The 14,338-nt window shown below is 41.7% G+C and overlaps 1 protein-coding gene across 11 annotated transcripts in view; it reads left to right on the top strand.

Annotated features, from left to right (window-relative positions):
* DMD (dystrophin) overlaps positions 1-14,071 on the top strand; it is a gene marked incomplete at its 5' end in the record, with an annotated part of 1,168,120 nt that extends 1,154,049 nt beyond the window's left edge. For 8 of the 11 annotated variants that reach the window (XM_083855614.1, XM_083855612.1, XM_083855617.1 and 5 more), the window contains one exon: positions 11,641-14,071. In XM_083855614.1, coding sequence (XP_083711740.1) covers positions 11,641-11,738 — 98 coding nt within the window. In that variant the 3' untranslated portion in view covers positions 11,739-14,071. Of the gene's footprint in view, positions 1-5,253; positions 5,286-11,640 lie in introns of all 11 variants that reach the window. The other 3 variants (XM_083855615.1, XM_083855618.1, XM_083855619.1) reach the window with 2 other exon arrangements.
* Between the last annotated feature and the right edge of the window lie 267 nt (positions 14,072-14,338).

A 14,338-nucleotide genomic window follows, 5' to 3' on the forward strand; every position in this document is an offset into this window, starting at 1 on the left:
TCCAGAAACAGAAGAATAAACCCAAACAATCAATAGCATATATCTATAAGCAATACTTTTTGTTTTATTAATCCTTATAAGGTAGAACTAAAAAATTGTCAGATACCAGAAATGCAGTCTTCCCAGTCTGCCATTCAGAAATAGGTTGTGATACAGGAGCTGAGGGAGTTGGGGTTGTTTCCCCTGGAAAAAAAGAGGCTCAGGGGAGACCTTATCACTCTACCAGTACCTGAAAAGAGGTTGAAGCAAGGTGAGGATTGGTCTGTTCTTCCAAGCGTCAAGAGGTAGAACAAGGTGAAACAGCCTTAAGTTGTGCCAGGAGAGGTTTAAATTGGATATTAGGGAAAATTTCTTCAGGATAAGGGTTGTCAAGCACTGGAACAAGCTGCCTAGGGAAGTGTTGAATCAACAACCACAGATGTATTTAAAAGACATGTGGCTGTAGTACCTGAGGACTTGGTTTGGTGAGGGGCTCAGCAGTGCTGGGTTAACAGGTCAACTCAATGGTCTTAAAAGTCCTTTCCAACCGTAATGATTTTATGAAATAATGTGTTCTTTGTGGCCTGTAAAAATAAGCATGTTAATTTTCAAGCTAAAGATCAGCATGTCACAGCATAGGGAGTGGCAGGACTTTTGAATCAGGGACATAATTCTGGGTGTCCTATTGCCATTAGAATAGCAACAACTTGTTCAGATCAATATGGCAAAAGCAGACTGGATTTTGAAGGCTATGGTTGTGAGAGAAAAGTCCAGAGCTGAACAAGCATGAAGAGAGAGGACTGAATTTCTGTGCTTGGGTGCACAGATGTGTAGTTGAGCATCACAGACATATTTAGCCTAAATATTGTGAAAAGCACTTGAAGAGTAAGACTTACTCAAATTGGGAAATAGTTTACTAAAGTGAGTAATGGCTCTTATTTTGGAGTCCTGAAACAAAACAATAAAAAGCAATAGTAATTGTCACTCACATGGAGATACATTCCTTAAGATTACAGTTTTCAAGCTTTTGCTGCACAAAGTTGTTTTTTAAGGGGCATCAAGACTTCATTTTGAATGTATTTTAGAGAAGCAAGTGCAAAACAGATTGTGTCATAGACCTGTACAAGCAGACCTCAGATGCAACAACTTATGTACCTTATACCTTTTATAGGGTTTTTCATTTGTTTGTTTCTTTAGTTTAACCTTTTTGCAGTTCTTGGCATTTCCTAAGGAGAACAGGACTTTACTGCTCCTTGCACAGCTGGCTGTTGGTGCCAAAAGCTGTTTCATTTCTGGAGAGAGAAATTCTGCTGAATACCTGATGATTGCTGTCCTTAAGGAATTTTTCTTTCCTTTTAATCTAAAAGGTTTCCCATCCACTCCTCTTTTACTTTGCTGCTTCCAGCAAATTCACAACTGCTGCAGCTGCTTCAAACAGCTGCTGTGCTAACTCAAAACAGATGTCAAAGCCAGAGGTCTGACATTTAGTGGAAATCTACCATTAAATGCCACCTCAGTGGTTTATTTGACCCTGCTCAATAATGGGCCACAGAGGAAAACATTTTCACGCCGTATTTGTGCCCAAACTACTAAATCTCCAGGGAATTGGTTCACAGTTAGAGAGTAAGATTGGCAGGTCAGTATTTTCAAAGCCAAATTCTTTCCTGCAGCACTGAGGATGAACAAGTTGCACCACTTCAGGTGGCTCTCGTGATGAACCAGGCTGAGTTTTGCACTTATGGTTTCATGGCAAATGCCTTTTGTGAATGAAGCTCAGAGAGGTATTTAGAGGCAGAAGTTCTTGAACTGACTGAAGTTGGTGAGAGAGCTTCACAGATTTGCAATGCTGGGCCCTTGCTGGGGGATGATGAAGAGTTGTGAGCCAAAACTGGTTAGAAATGAGACCATGATGGCCTAAAAGAGCTAAGAGGCTGTGGCATGATGAGACAGGTCCTCACAATTTCCCATGGTATTGTTTAACAGTTTTGGTGTGGCACAGTGAAATTACAGGACCCCACAGCAATAAGAATAGCATCTAATTTTAGGAGTTTTATTTTTATCTCAGTCACATTAAACACACCAGTCCCATTTTCTCCTCTCACTTGTGCATCAGCCAGGCTCTGGCATGAATGGGACTCTTAAGTGGAACTAGCAACCTTGAGCACTGCAAATCATGCACTTTCTCTTATTCTAACAGCAAAATGTCTCATGATGCAGACTTTTCTTTTCACACTTTACTGAGTCGGTGAAAGAGCACCCTGGAGTTACTGTACTAGGGAGTATTCTGGAAATACTCTTCCCTTTGAGATACCCTGGCCTCTCCTGGATTGTGTCACCTTCTCTGTGCTGTGGTCCTGCATTTCACCACAGTGAGCCCAGGTGACTGAGATCCTTTATTGCTCCCCTCTTGGACAAAAGAACTGATCTGGCTGAGCTTCTCTGCAGATGGGACAGTGGTGGGGTGGACTAGGTCTTCCCTGTTTTGTAATGCCCAGTTCTGGTGTAAACTGAGAATATGGTAATGAATTTAATAAAACTTCAACGGATTTTTTTTCTGTTGTTTTGAAAAAAAAGGCTCTTTGCAGACCCAGATGTCCCTTTTGTGAGGCCTGTCCCTTTCCTGAGCCCTGAGCACAGTGAGAGAGGCAGTGCAGTGGTTGCTTTGTCCTCTCTGTTTTGACCTGGATCTGCAGAGACTCCTGCATGAAGTTTTTGGTGGTGCCTCTACTTTCAGGTTTGATGTAGTCACTTGCTGTGTGCCTTTGCCTGTGATGCAATGCCATGTAGCTTTCAAAAAAAAAAAAAAAAAAAGAAGGAAAACTCTTCTATTTTGTATGGGCAGGAAGTGTTGATTTGAGCAGAAATAATGGATAATTAGGCACCCACGGATTGCGTATCAGTATTTTGATGCCTTACAGAACACAAGTTTTCAGAACTGCGGCAGTATAGACAATCTTCTTCCTCTGCAATTTATGCCAAACCATACTCCTTGCCTTAAAACTTAGAAACAGGCATTCATTCATATGCAAAGAAGAAAATAACGTAAAATCCATTAAACCCTTTTTAATCTTCTTCCAGAAGAAATTAGCTGTTGCTGTAGTAGCGTGGATCTTTGCTGCATTTAACAAATTCTAGGGCTGATTACTCACCACAGACTGTCCTCACCAGCTGTTTTGTGTGGTGCTGAGCTATCCTAGTTACCTTTAAATGCATTCATTTTCAAGCAGAATCCAGTCTGTCTCATGTAGATTTAAATTAAACACTGTGTAGCTGCAGTTGTAGGTGTTTGTGCAGACAGGAAGGCGTTTCTTAAGACCTCCAGTATTTTCCTTGTAGGCAGTTCCTTTTCTCTTCTTGACCCAAGCTAAACTGTGAACCCAAGCTAATCTCCTGCTGGGTCTCATTCCTGCCCCAGGACTCTTTCAAACCAATCTGTACTATGCTGCAGTTTCTGGGGTCCTTAAAATCTGACCTAAACCCTGAGGCTCTTCCTCAGAAAATGACCAAAATATGCAATAGCTTTTGTATCTTCCTTTCCAAGGATTTTCTGTTACATGATTGATACTGGTGAGATGATCTCATCTCCCCTTTTGGAAAGCATTTTTTAAGGAATTCATAACTTCTGATAAAGGCACCAGGGGAGGTCTCAGGCTGTGTAGACACACATGTAAGAGCTAGAAGGTTAAGCAGGCCTGTGAGGTGGAGTCCTTAGAGCTGAAGTGACACCTCTCCTGGCCATCAGGCCGTGGTACCTCTGTGCTGCACCAGCATGTGTGCTACAGACATCACTGGAGTAATGATTTCACTTAGGAGCAGAATAAAAATCCATGTGCAGAGCATGTTGTTATTGAACCTGTTGCTGTCATTTTTAATAGGAACTGTGCTGCTGGGGAGAGGGAGGGGGCAGGAAGGGACTAAAACTTTCTCTGTTCATTAAATGGTAACGTCTGCTGTCCAGGCCTTAGAGGCTGCCCCAGCCCTTACCATTGCCTGGAGTTTTTGGGAGCTATGGCTCAGGCCTGTGCTGGTCAGTGATGCCATTCCTTCCTCTGCTCTCTCTCCTCCTCTCCTGTACTGCCTCTGCTCAGCCTTGCTCTGCTGTTGGCCCTTGTTCTGCAACTTGTAAAATACCCATAAAGTTGTTTATTGCCTCTCTTCCCTTCTCCTGCAGGCTGCCATAGAGCAAACCCCAACAGCAATTAGGTTACTGTTATGCTGACTGGTGTGTTCTCCCAAATGTGTCTGCCTCTCTCCCCAGTGCCCCACACATCATTTCAAATTGCATCATTTACAGCAGCTCTGGGGCAAAGATCATCCTACAGCATCTGCTGCAGTGGCTTTCTCACTAGGACTGCAAGCCTGGCCAGAGCAGAGCTGCCAGCAGTGTGACAGTGACAGTGGGACACTGCTTCTGGGGACAGGGAGATTGTTATGGCTGTGTGGTGGAAAGGTGAACAAAGGGGTGTTTCTGTTGTTGATTAACCCCTGGCTTTCCTTTTCTAAAAACAAATAGGCTATGAGAAGTGTTGGAGAAGAATCAGCCTGATCAAAATACAGCTTCTATGAAGGCTTGTTAGGACCATCTTTGCAGCCAAACCCATTATTTGCTCCATTTTGGCAGTACTTTAACATTCTGAGATACTTTGGGTTTTTTCCCTTTTTTACTTGAAATTTTTGTCTGTTTCTCCCTCCACCCCCTGAATTTTACCATGCTTGCAGGTCAGCAGGTTGCAAACATATTTTGCAATATGTTTATCCTGAATGTGAGCATGTTGTATTCCAGTGTACTTCTGTAGATGTGAAATATGTGTGTACACACAGGCATGTATACCAATAACTCAGTGTATGTAGGCCACAATTCAATGTAAAGTGTCTGGGTAAATTAATTTGATGTTGGGGGAAAATGTTTTAACCGCTTACACTGATTGGCAGAAGTACTCAAATAAGCTAATTAGGATGCTCAGAAAGTGAGTTCAGATCTTGTCTGCAGTCCTTATACTCAACTGACAGGTGTAAGTTGCTGTTAGTAGTTTTCCCAACTGTTTTTGAGAGGTTAAACCAAGCCACAAGTTACACAAATGTTGAATAAATCAGCTCAGAATCATCAGTGGATTTCAGTGTACTTTGGGTCTTTGTTTAAGTAGAAATGCATTTTTTAATGTTAAATTTCTAAATGGAAAGTGTCTTTTACAGTATAAATTATATATATTCATGTGTGGTTTTGTTTTCCTTTCTTTCTGATATTTATTCCACTTCCTCCCTCTGTTCTTAAAGGAAGAAATGCCCCTGGAAAGCCAGTGAGAGAGGTTAGTGAGACACAGGCTCACTGCCATGGCTTCTGTTTGTCACAGCTTGCTTTCTGTGCCCAGCATGTGTGTGACACAGCACGGGGCTGCTTGGGTTTGGTGAAGGGTGGGGGTGGTTTTATTTTGCTTTGGGTTTTGTTTGGTTTTGCTCAGTGCATTCCCCACATGTGCTGTAACAGTGGTGTACCTCTCAACTTTCAGTGGAGACAATGTCAGCTCAAGGATCTGCATTTTCTTACACACTCCCACAGGTGGAAAATCAGGAATGGGGAGGAGAAAATAATACATTGAAATTAAGCCTCTGAATGATAAATGTTGGCAGTCAATATGCTGCAGTCATTGACTTATGTTGCTCTTGTGTGTAAGCACAACAGGGAGACTGGGGTCTCTTGCTGTTCTGCTTACAAACTCACAGCTGTATTTACATATATGTACCAGTATATATACCATATATATACCAACCATCATCTCCACTGATTAAATAGTTATTTTTATATTTCTTTAAAAATATGAGAGTTGAGAGGTATAAGAGATTCAGGGTGTTTTAATTTCCTGATGTACAATTGCAGAATGAAGAATGCTACTAACATTCACCAGCTCCACAGTGTTGTGTTCAGCAATGCAAATGGGCCATGGTTTTCACTGTGCACCTCAGACATGGTTGGTTTGATGCAAAATAGGTTTTGGAATTTGTGTGTCGCTGTTCATTAATGGAGGGAAGAGTTTTGCTCTGTGTTGTCACAGCTCCTTTGAAAGCATTTCCAGAGAGCCTTGATTTTCCTCTGTGAAGCTGCTCTTCACTCGCCAGCCAGATACAGCGTTTGAAAGATGAATTTCTAGTGAAAATTATTATTAAAGATAAAATATTCAGAGAGTGCCTGAGTGCAGTTGCAGTAGCTGTGAAATGACCTTTTCTGCACAGAAGACGTTCGTTGTGGATGAGGCAGGAATTGAAGGGTAACCTGGTTTGCAAATTGAAGGGTAAACTGGTTTGCTGGTCCAGAGGGAGGGGCTCATGGAAACAGGGCACTGGGGTTCTTAGCAGAGCTGCTGTGAACCCCCAGTCACTGACAGGGTACCCTGGGAAAGGTGGGATTTGTCCTGATGTGCTGCCTTGAAATACAGAGGTTCTCTGCTTTGGCTGTAGGTGCTGGGGCAGGTTCAGCTACTTCAAGGTTTAAGATCTTTGGTGCAGATTGTCTGTCCTTGAATGGCAGGTCCTCTCATAGGGATCAAAAAAGGCTGCTTGAGGTGGCATCAGCAGATTGTACCAATCCAGATATTTTGCAGAAAATATTTCACATTCAGCCCTGTTTGTTCTCGCCTCATGTACTCTCAGAACTGTTCTCTCATTTAGCAGAACAGGTAATTGGTTTCCACTATCCTCATTCATATTTATGCATATTACTCAAAAAAAGCTTCTTCTGCAGAGGACATACTCAATATAAGTAATTAACAAAAATAAATTAAAATTGGCATATTCTACCTGATCTGATTCCAGCAGTTTATCCCTAAAAAATTTACTTCAGTGAACTACTCTCCTCTCTCTGGCTGAGTTGGTGCTCTCTAGTGGCTCCAGAGGGACCTTGGTAACTTGGAGAGCTGAATATAAAATGAAATTGTCCACCTGCTTATGAAGGATATGAGCTATGGTAAAGAACAGCTTCTGCTTTCAGTGTGAGTCTGTATGTGCAAAGGCAGATCCTGTGGTTTAAAACCCACCTGGCCAGGTTTTGATTCCATTACTCACATTTGGTATTGTCTTTGTGTGTAATCCCATGGATTTTGTGGCATTACTCAATATGAATAAGGGTATCAAAACCAAAGTCACCAACAGGAAGGATTTTTCTTTTGTCAGGAAAGAGTTACCAATCTCTTCTGCTAGAAAAGGCCCTGCATTGTGTTGGGATTTCTCAATTTACTTTCCATCCACTATGTCAAGTCTGAATGTTCCACATTTATTTCTCTGACAAGCTGTAGTATAAGATTGGTATTCTGTTACTGTGCCCACACCCATGGGCCTTGATTCCATTAAAGTCTCTAAAGCAAATTCAGCAGATGTGAAACACATCACTGTCTGTGTGACCAGAAGTGAGGTAGTTAGTGTCTGCAGAAATAGGTGTCTTCTGCTTTCCAAGCAAGTGGCAGCTGTGGATTTTATAAGTTGAAGTTAATACTGTCCATGTCCATTTTGAGCTTTATTGCTGCATTTCAAAGTGTCTTCTAGGTTTTTTTCTTACACAGCAGCGTTTTTCAACCTTTCAGTGCCTCAAGCATGGATAAGACTTTCTCAGCTTTAATGCTAAAAAAAAAAAAGAATGGAATTAATGCCTTCTTTGATAACATTACTTTAGACGTATGAATAATAATGGAAATTTCTGATTTTTATTTTTCTAAGTGCTTCTAGGACACTACTTCTCTCATTTGCTTCTTAATTAAAAATGTCAATGTCCTACATTTCAGTACTAGAGAGGGCAAGTGAGCAGCATTCAGTGGCAGCAGCAAAACTCTGGAAGCAGAGAACTTGAGCACTTATTTAGGTTCAGACATGACAAAAGGGGGTGCACTCATTGCACATACAGTACCAGGAAGTCATCATGTCTTTTGTTCTCAGCTCTTTGCAGTCTCAGTTGACCTGGCAGTTACTCCCATGTCCAAGAGAGGCAAAAATCCTGCTGGCAGTGCAGTGACACCAGCTGAGGGTCTGCCAGCTGTGTGACTGGAGCACAGCCACCACCTGCTCCTCTGTCCCATCCTGCCATCCCAGGGCTGTCCTGGAGCCTGTGGTCCCACTGCTGCTGCATTTACAGTCCAGCTGTCAGCACAGACTGCAGTCAGCAGGGCTTTGTGCTCATGCCCTGAGCTCTAACCTCAGATGGCTCCAGAGAAGACACGAGTGTTGAGTCTTTATGCAGAGGAAATTATGACCTGTGCTGGAGAGGGAGTGTGGATGTTGTGGGGGAGAGGGAGCTGTAGCTCCTTAATCACTGCAGCATACATCTGTACAGCTCTTGAGGAGAGAGATCAGAGTCAAAGCATGGTTATTTCAAAAATATTGTATCAATTAACAGAAAGAAAAAAAAAAGGTATTATCAGACATTTCTGTATTACAGAAATTTAGGTGTTAAAAAGTACCTAGGGATTCATGGATCCATAAGGACTTCTCATTGCCTGGACAATGTAACAGTTTATACCTGCTGTGGCACACGTGTGAAAGGGTTTTTGTGTGTTTTTTTGGTTGAAGTTATTCTTTCTAGACATAGCCCTTTTTTGACAGAACAAAATAGTATTAATTTCTGAGGATGCAGTTTAGCAGTCTGGGTTGTTTTAAGCCTACAAAAGGGTGATCAGTCTTCCTGGGAATGAGCAGTGTTGAAATCCTGAAGAGCCCTGGAGTTTTCTAGAAACATCAGATCACAACAAATCTGAATGAGAGCCCATGAGCCCACAGGCAGCCTCTCATAGCTGTCCACCCAGTCACAGCATTGTCTGGTTATAGCAGAGGGGTGAATTCCCATGAAGTCAGGGAGTTTCAGTCAGTTTCAGGTGAGTAGAGCAGCTCAGTGCTTCCATTTGCACAAGCATCTCCCGTATGTTCTTGATTTCATATGGCTTCATCAGATTTTCACTTGTGATGGTGTAAGTTGCTGGATTGATCTCAGTCTGCATGATGCCAGTGACAGAGATTATCCCTTACAGCTAAAATAAATGTGGTAGGATACATTCACTTTAAAATAAACTATGTTTTGACCAAAACTTGGCAGGAATCTTTCATACGTAGTTACTTGTCATGCTGATGAGGAAATTACAAGGTTTCACTTCAGATGAATAGGATGGCTATACATTTATGATGTATGGGTGAAATTGCTGATTGATGCATCTGTTTCTTTGCACATTAGTGCAGTTAGCAAACTGTCACCAGATACCAGAACCAACTATTTTTTTGTATTGCTAACTGGCAAGCTGTGTCACAGCACAGCTCACTGTCCAATGGGCAGGTTCTTGGATAGTTCTTGTTTAGGTTCAGCCTAGTTTTGTATCCTCAATGCTAATTAAAAAAAAAAATAAAAAAAATTTAAAAAACTCTAACAACTTGAAAAAACTAGTATTTGAGTGCAGAGGGTGATAGTAGTTCCCCAGAAGAAAAAGGCTCCTGAGGTTATTCAGCCTGGAGAAAAGGAGGCTTCAGGGAGACCTTCCAATACCTTAAGGGGGCTTATCAAAGGGAGGGAGAGGCTTTTATGTGGGCAGACAGTGACAGAGCAAGGGGCAGTGGTTTTAAACTGAAAAAGAGCAGGTTGATACTTGAAAGCAATTCTTAACTGAGAGTGGTGAGACACTGGCACAGGTTTCCCAGAGTTGTGGATGCCCCACCCCTTGAAGTGTTTGAGGCCAGGTTGGATGGGGTCCTGAGCAGTCAGGTCAAGTGAGTGACATCCCTGCCCATGGCAGGGAGGTAGAACTAGATGGTTCTTAAGATCCCTTCCAACCCTCACAATTCTATGGTTCTCTGAATAGTTCTAAGGTGGTGTTTTTTTCTATTCCATAAAAGCTGCTGACCTAAGATCACTCCAGGCTCTTACTTATTGTAGAAATGTCAGCAGTGCTTGACTGCCACAATATACAAGCATTGGGAAGAGGATGAGGAGTCCGATTTTCCCCACAGGGAAGGTTCATTCCTGTTCTAGTTGTGTCAGGAGGGGAAAGCACTGTGTAGGTGTGCAATGGTCAGTCAGACTCCAGCACATCACAGGTAGGGACTATATGAAAGGTGCATCCTGGATGCCCTGGTCATGTCCTTCCCTCATTTGGATGCTCCTTCCTCAAGGACCATGGTGAGGACTCAGCATCCAGAGTACTGCAGAGCATTTCTGAGAACCAGAGTTGTGGGCAGATGGCATTGCACTTCCTGTGTTTTTCCAGACACAAAGTCTGGACACATCTATTCTGTCACAAGTGCTCCCAGAGAGTAAATCAAAGCCCCTCAGGCCAGGGTGACATACAGTTTTATTGAGTAATACTTCACTTCTTATAAATGTTCAGTTGGCACTCTGCACCGTGGAGACTTCTTGAGTTGGAGGTCATGTGCACTTCTTTGCATCTACATAAATCTTTCTTCAGTGATTATTTTCTAACTCCTCATTTAACTCATTTATGTGTTTGGCCTCAACATCAGCCTGTGGCGATGAGTTCAGTAATACAATTATGTGCTGTATGGAGCATAATTTCCTTCTGCTTGCTTTAAGACCTTCTGTCTGCTCATTCCTCCTTGTCCTTGCAAGAAATCTTGAACACTCAGTCCCTGGTTTGGATGCTCGTCTTGTAGGGTGCCTAGATCTCAGTCATGTTCCCTCTTCAGTCGTATTTTTTCACAAGGGAGACTCCAGATAAGGTTCAGCTGTTTAAACCATGATGTCTCTGTCACTTGAGGTGCCAGAGGATATCTGAGACAGTTGTAGAGGTCTCAAAATCTCACACAGGACTTGTAAGAGAGAGACACTTTCCTAAACAGCAGTGGGAGACTAGACAAGGCATGCTGGAACAAAAATGGCAATTTCTGGCAAGTCTCCCCATCCTTGAGTTTATTTGGTCTCTAATTGTGATGAAGCCATTTCTTACCACCCATCAAAATTTGCTACACTGGTGACATGAGTGTGGGAAGTTTCAGATTTCATCTCCAGAATTGTACTGTGTATTTATTCATCATATCTGTTTAAGAGTTTGTGGTTATACCATCTTAGGACTTCAGAGTGGTTATGGGTGAGGGGAAATACACAAGTGAACTCTGCCTAGTAGTTAGCTGATAATTGGGGCATCTTTCTTTGTGCTGGACTGCTGTCCAAAAAGGAAAGAATATTCTAAATGATTGAATCAACTGAGCTGCTTAGTTTGGCCATCATTATATCTACCTTTGCAGGTACCATGCTGAGACTTCTTGGCTTTAATGATTTAGTTAATTACTGGTGATCTGTTTGTTTCACTTTTTCTCTTTGGTAAAACACTGGATGCTCAAACCACTTGCAGCATCAGTCAGAAACTCTTCTGTGATGTCAGTGGAGTTAATTGTTGCTTTTGGCAAACATTGATAGTGATGAAGCTTCATGACCACGGGGAGTGTTGGCTTGTTTGCAGGGTGGTTTGCCATAGCCATTCAAGCCAGTATTGCTGTTAAAGTGCTGTACAAACCTGGCAGCTTTTGCAGATGACAACCTGTTGGACTCATCCAGGAGACCTTTGGAAATCTCCTCTGGGAATGGCGGCGAGCAGCACATGGAGAATGATGGATCTGTGAAGTTTTCCTACCCACAGGCTGCCACATCCTCCTCTTTAATTTCCTCCTTGACTTCTTTTTCAGGCCACAATGTAGGGAGCCTTTTCCACATGGCAGATGACTTGGGAAGAGCGATGGAAACCTTAGTGACCGTGATGACCGACGACAAGGTGTTAGAATAGCAAGATGTGTTTTACAACTTCAGGCGTTCCGCATGGTTTTTATAATATTCATACTACAAAGAGGATTAGACTGTAAGAGTTTACAAGAAAACAAATCTATATTTTTGTGAAGGGTAGTGGTACTATACTGTAGATTTCAGTAGTTTCCTAAGTCTGTTACTGTTTTGTTAACAATGGCAGGTTTTACACGTCTATGCAATTGTACAAAAATTATAAGAGAACTACATGTAAAATCTTGATAGCTAAATAACTTGCCATTTCTTTATATGGAACGCATTTCGGGTTGTTTAAAAAAAATTTATAACAGTTATAATGAAAGATTGTAAACTAAAGTGTGCTTTATAAAAATAATTGTTTATAGAAACCCCCTTAAAAAAAAACACAAAAAAAATATACTGAGGCAGTGCATTTGTTTAGTTTCATTTCAGCTCTGTAACAGCATCAGAGAGATTCATGTCCTGTGTTCTTTTACTTGCCTATCAAAAAAAGAAAAAAAAAAAAATCCTGCAGTGACACCAGAATGGCCACCTTACATTTCTGATTGGTTTTGTCTGACTAGGGTTGGCTTAGAAAATATAACCAAAAAAACCTGAACTTCCAATGAAGCTAGTTACATTTTATCTTTCCAATAAAATTAAGAATTACATGACTTACTGTCCTGGTTTTGGACAGCAACTAGCAATTACACAGCTAGTTTGCAATAATTAAATGAAAGAGCACATTACATGACAGAGCCTGCAAAAAAAATCAATTAAAAAAGAAAAAACATAGAAGAAATAAGGAAAGAAGGTAACGACCATCCTGTGTGCCAGTGTTTCCTCTGCTGACTAAATTCCTGGATACTTTTAGTAAAGGAACTTAGACTTTGCCTTACTGGTTTGAACCCTGGGGCTCAATGGCTCAGCAGGGCTGGGGCCAGCTCTCCCCCATTGTCACCTTTTCTGCAGAGGAGAGGAGAGAAGGGAGACGCTCCCCCCAGCCCCCTGTGGGGTGGGCTCCTGACCCCAAGCACGAGTGGGGTGCCCAGAGAGCTCTGTCCAGCTACCAGGGCTGGGAATGAGCTCCTCGAGCTTTCCACTGTCCGTGTCTCATCCTGCTGCAGCAGCCGGTCCCAAGGAGCTGAGGTGCTGCAGCCACCTTTGGGAAAGGCTGTGGAAGAGTTACTGCTGTTCTAGCCTGGAATGGTGATCAGGTGAAGGTAGTCACACTGCTCCATGAATATTTATCACCAAAACAAAGGCCCTGGTCCTTTCTCCTTCTGGTTTCTCTGTACAAGTAACCCCTGCACAATTAACAATAAGGTGAGAAAGAGAGGAGCTGATACAGAAACAGATTAGCCAGCTTGACTGCAGCTCTGTGAGAGAGAGGTTTGGGTATGAGGTGCTGTCAGCAAAAGCTTTACCACTTCATTTTCTTAACCAGCTTTTAATTTTACCATAAAATACATAGAAACACACCCATCTGACTTTATATATTGCAAGAGTAAAAAAATCTGTTACCTCTTCTTGTATGAAGTGTAATTAAACTTGGGAAAGATTTTATTTTGAATGCTAGTTAACATCGAACATGGCTAGTCATGCTATTTCTACCTCACTTTGGTTTTGTGGTGTTCCTGACAATTACGTATGACAATGTTACATCATCACCACGTGTCCATTGTGTGACCAGGTCTCATTGTTTAAGTAATAACAACAACGTTAATAATTTACAAAAAAAAGTACAATCCCCCCCCAAACCTCTGCTTTCCTAATAAAGAGCTTTTTAACACTTGAGTACAGTAGGAACCCTCACTGTTTCTCATGGCCTTTTTAATCAGAATGTTTAAAATGCGATTTGAGAAAGAGATGGGTTTCTTCTTTTTTCCCCCCTTATACATTAAACCTTCTCTTCAGAAAAAAATTATGGAGGAAAAACAGTTTGCACGATTGTTTTCATCAGGGTTTTGTTTTGTTTGTTTTACTTTCTAGATCTTAGTTTTGGAGTGAGTCTGTCAAAAAGTATTTAAAAAGTTGAAAGCTTTATTGCTGCTTTTTTAAGCATAATTTGGGAATTATTTCATATTCCTTATAATGACAAAGTATTAAACTGTAAAACATAATCAGTGTAGTTGAATACATAAATACCATATGGCATGTTATTTCATCGTTACTCAGTACTGGTTTATTACTTGGATATCATAATATATTGTGTTTTAACACCAACACTGTAACATTTACTAATTATTTTTATAAACTTCTGTTTTACTGCATTTTTTTCACAACATACCAAATTTCACCAAATATATGCCTTACTATTGTATTATATACTGCTTTACTGTGTATATCAATAAAGCACGCAATTATGTTATATAAAAGGTTCAGTAGTTTTTGTGCAGGTCCAGCACTCACCCAGCACATCTCCCCAGCAATCCTTGCCGCGCTGCACTGGCCAAACTCCCTGCTGGCATCACCTGAGTGCTCAGCTCTCCCCTCTTTGGGGTTTTCTCCCCTGCTGAAGTTGTGAACCTCCTGTGTTCCCCAAGCTTTTGGGGGTTTGCCAGCCCCACACTTCCTGCCTTATCCCTGACGGGACATTCAGGCCAGATTGATGCAGTCCAACAC

This window comes from Zosterops lateralis, assembly GCF_965231275.1.
Source record: "Zosterops lateralis genome assembly, chromosome: 2".
NCBI classification, from domain to species: domain Eukaryota; kingdom Metazoa; phylum Chordata; class Aves; order Passeriformes; family Zosteropidae; genus Zosterops; species Zosterops lateralis.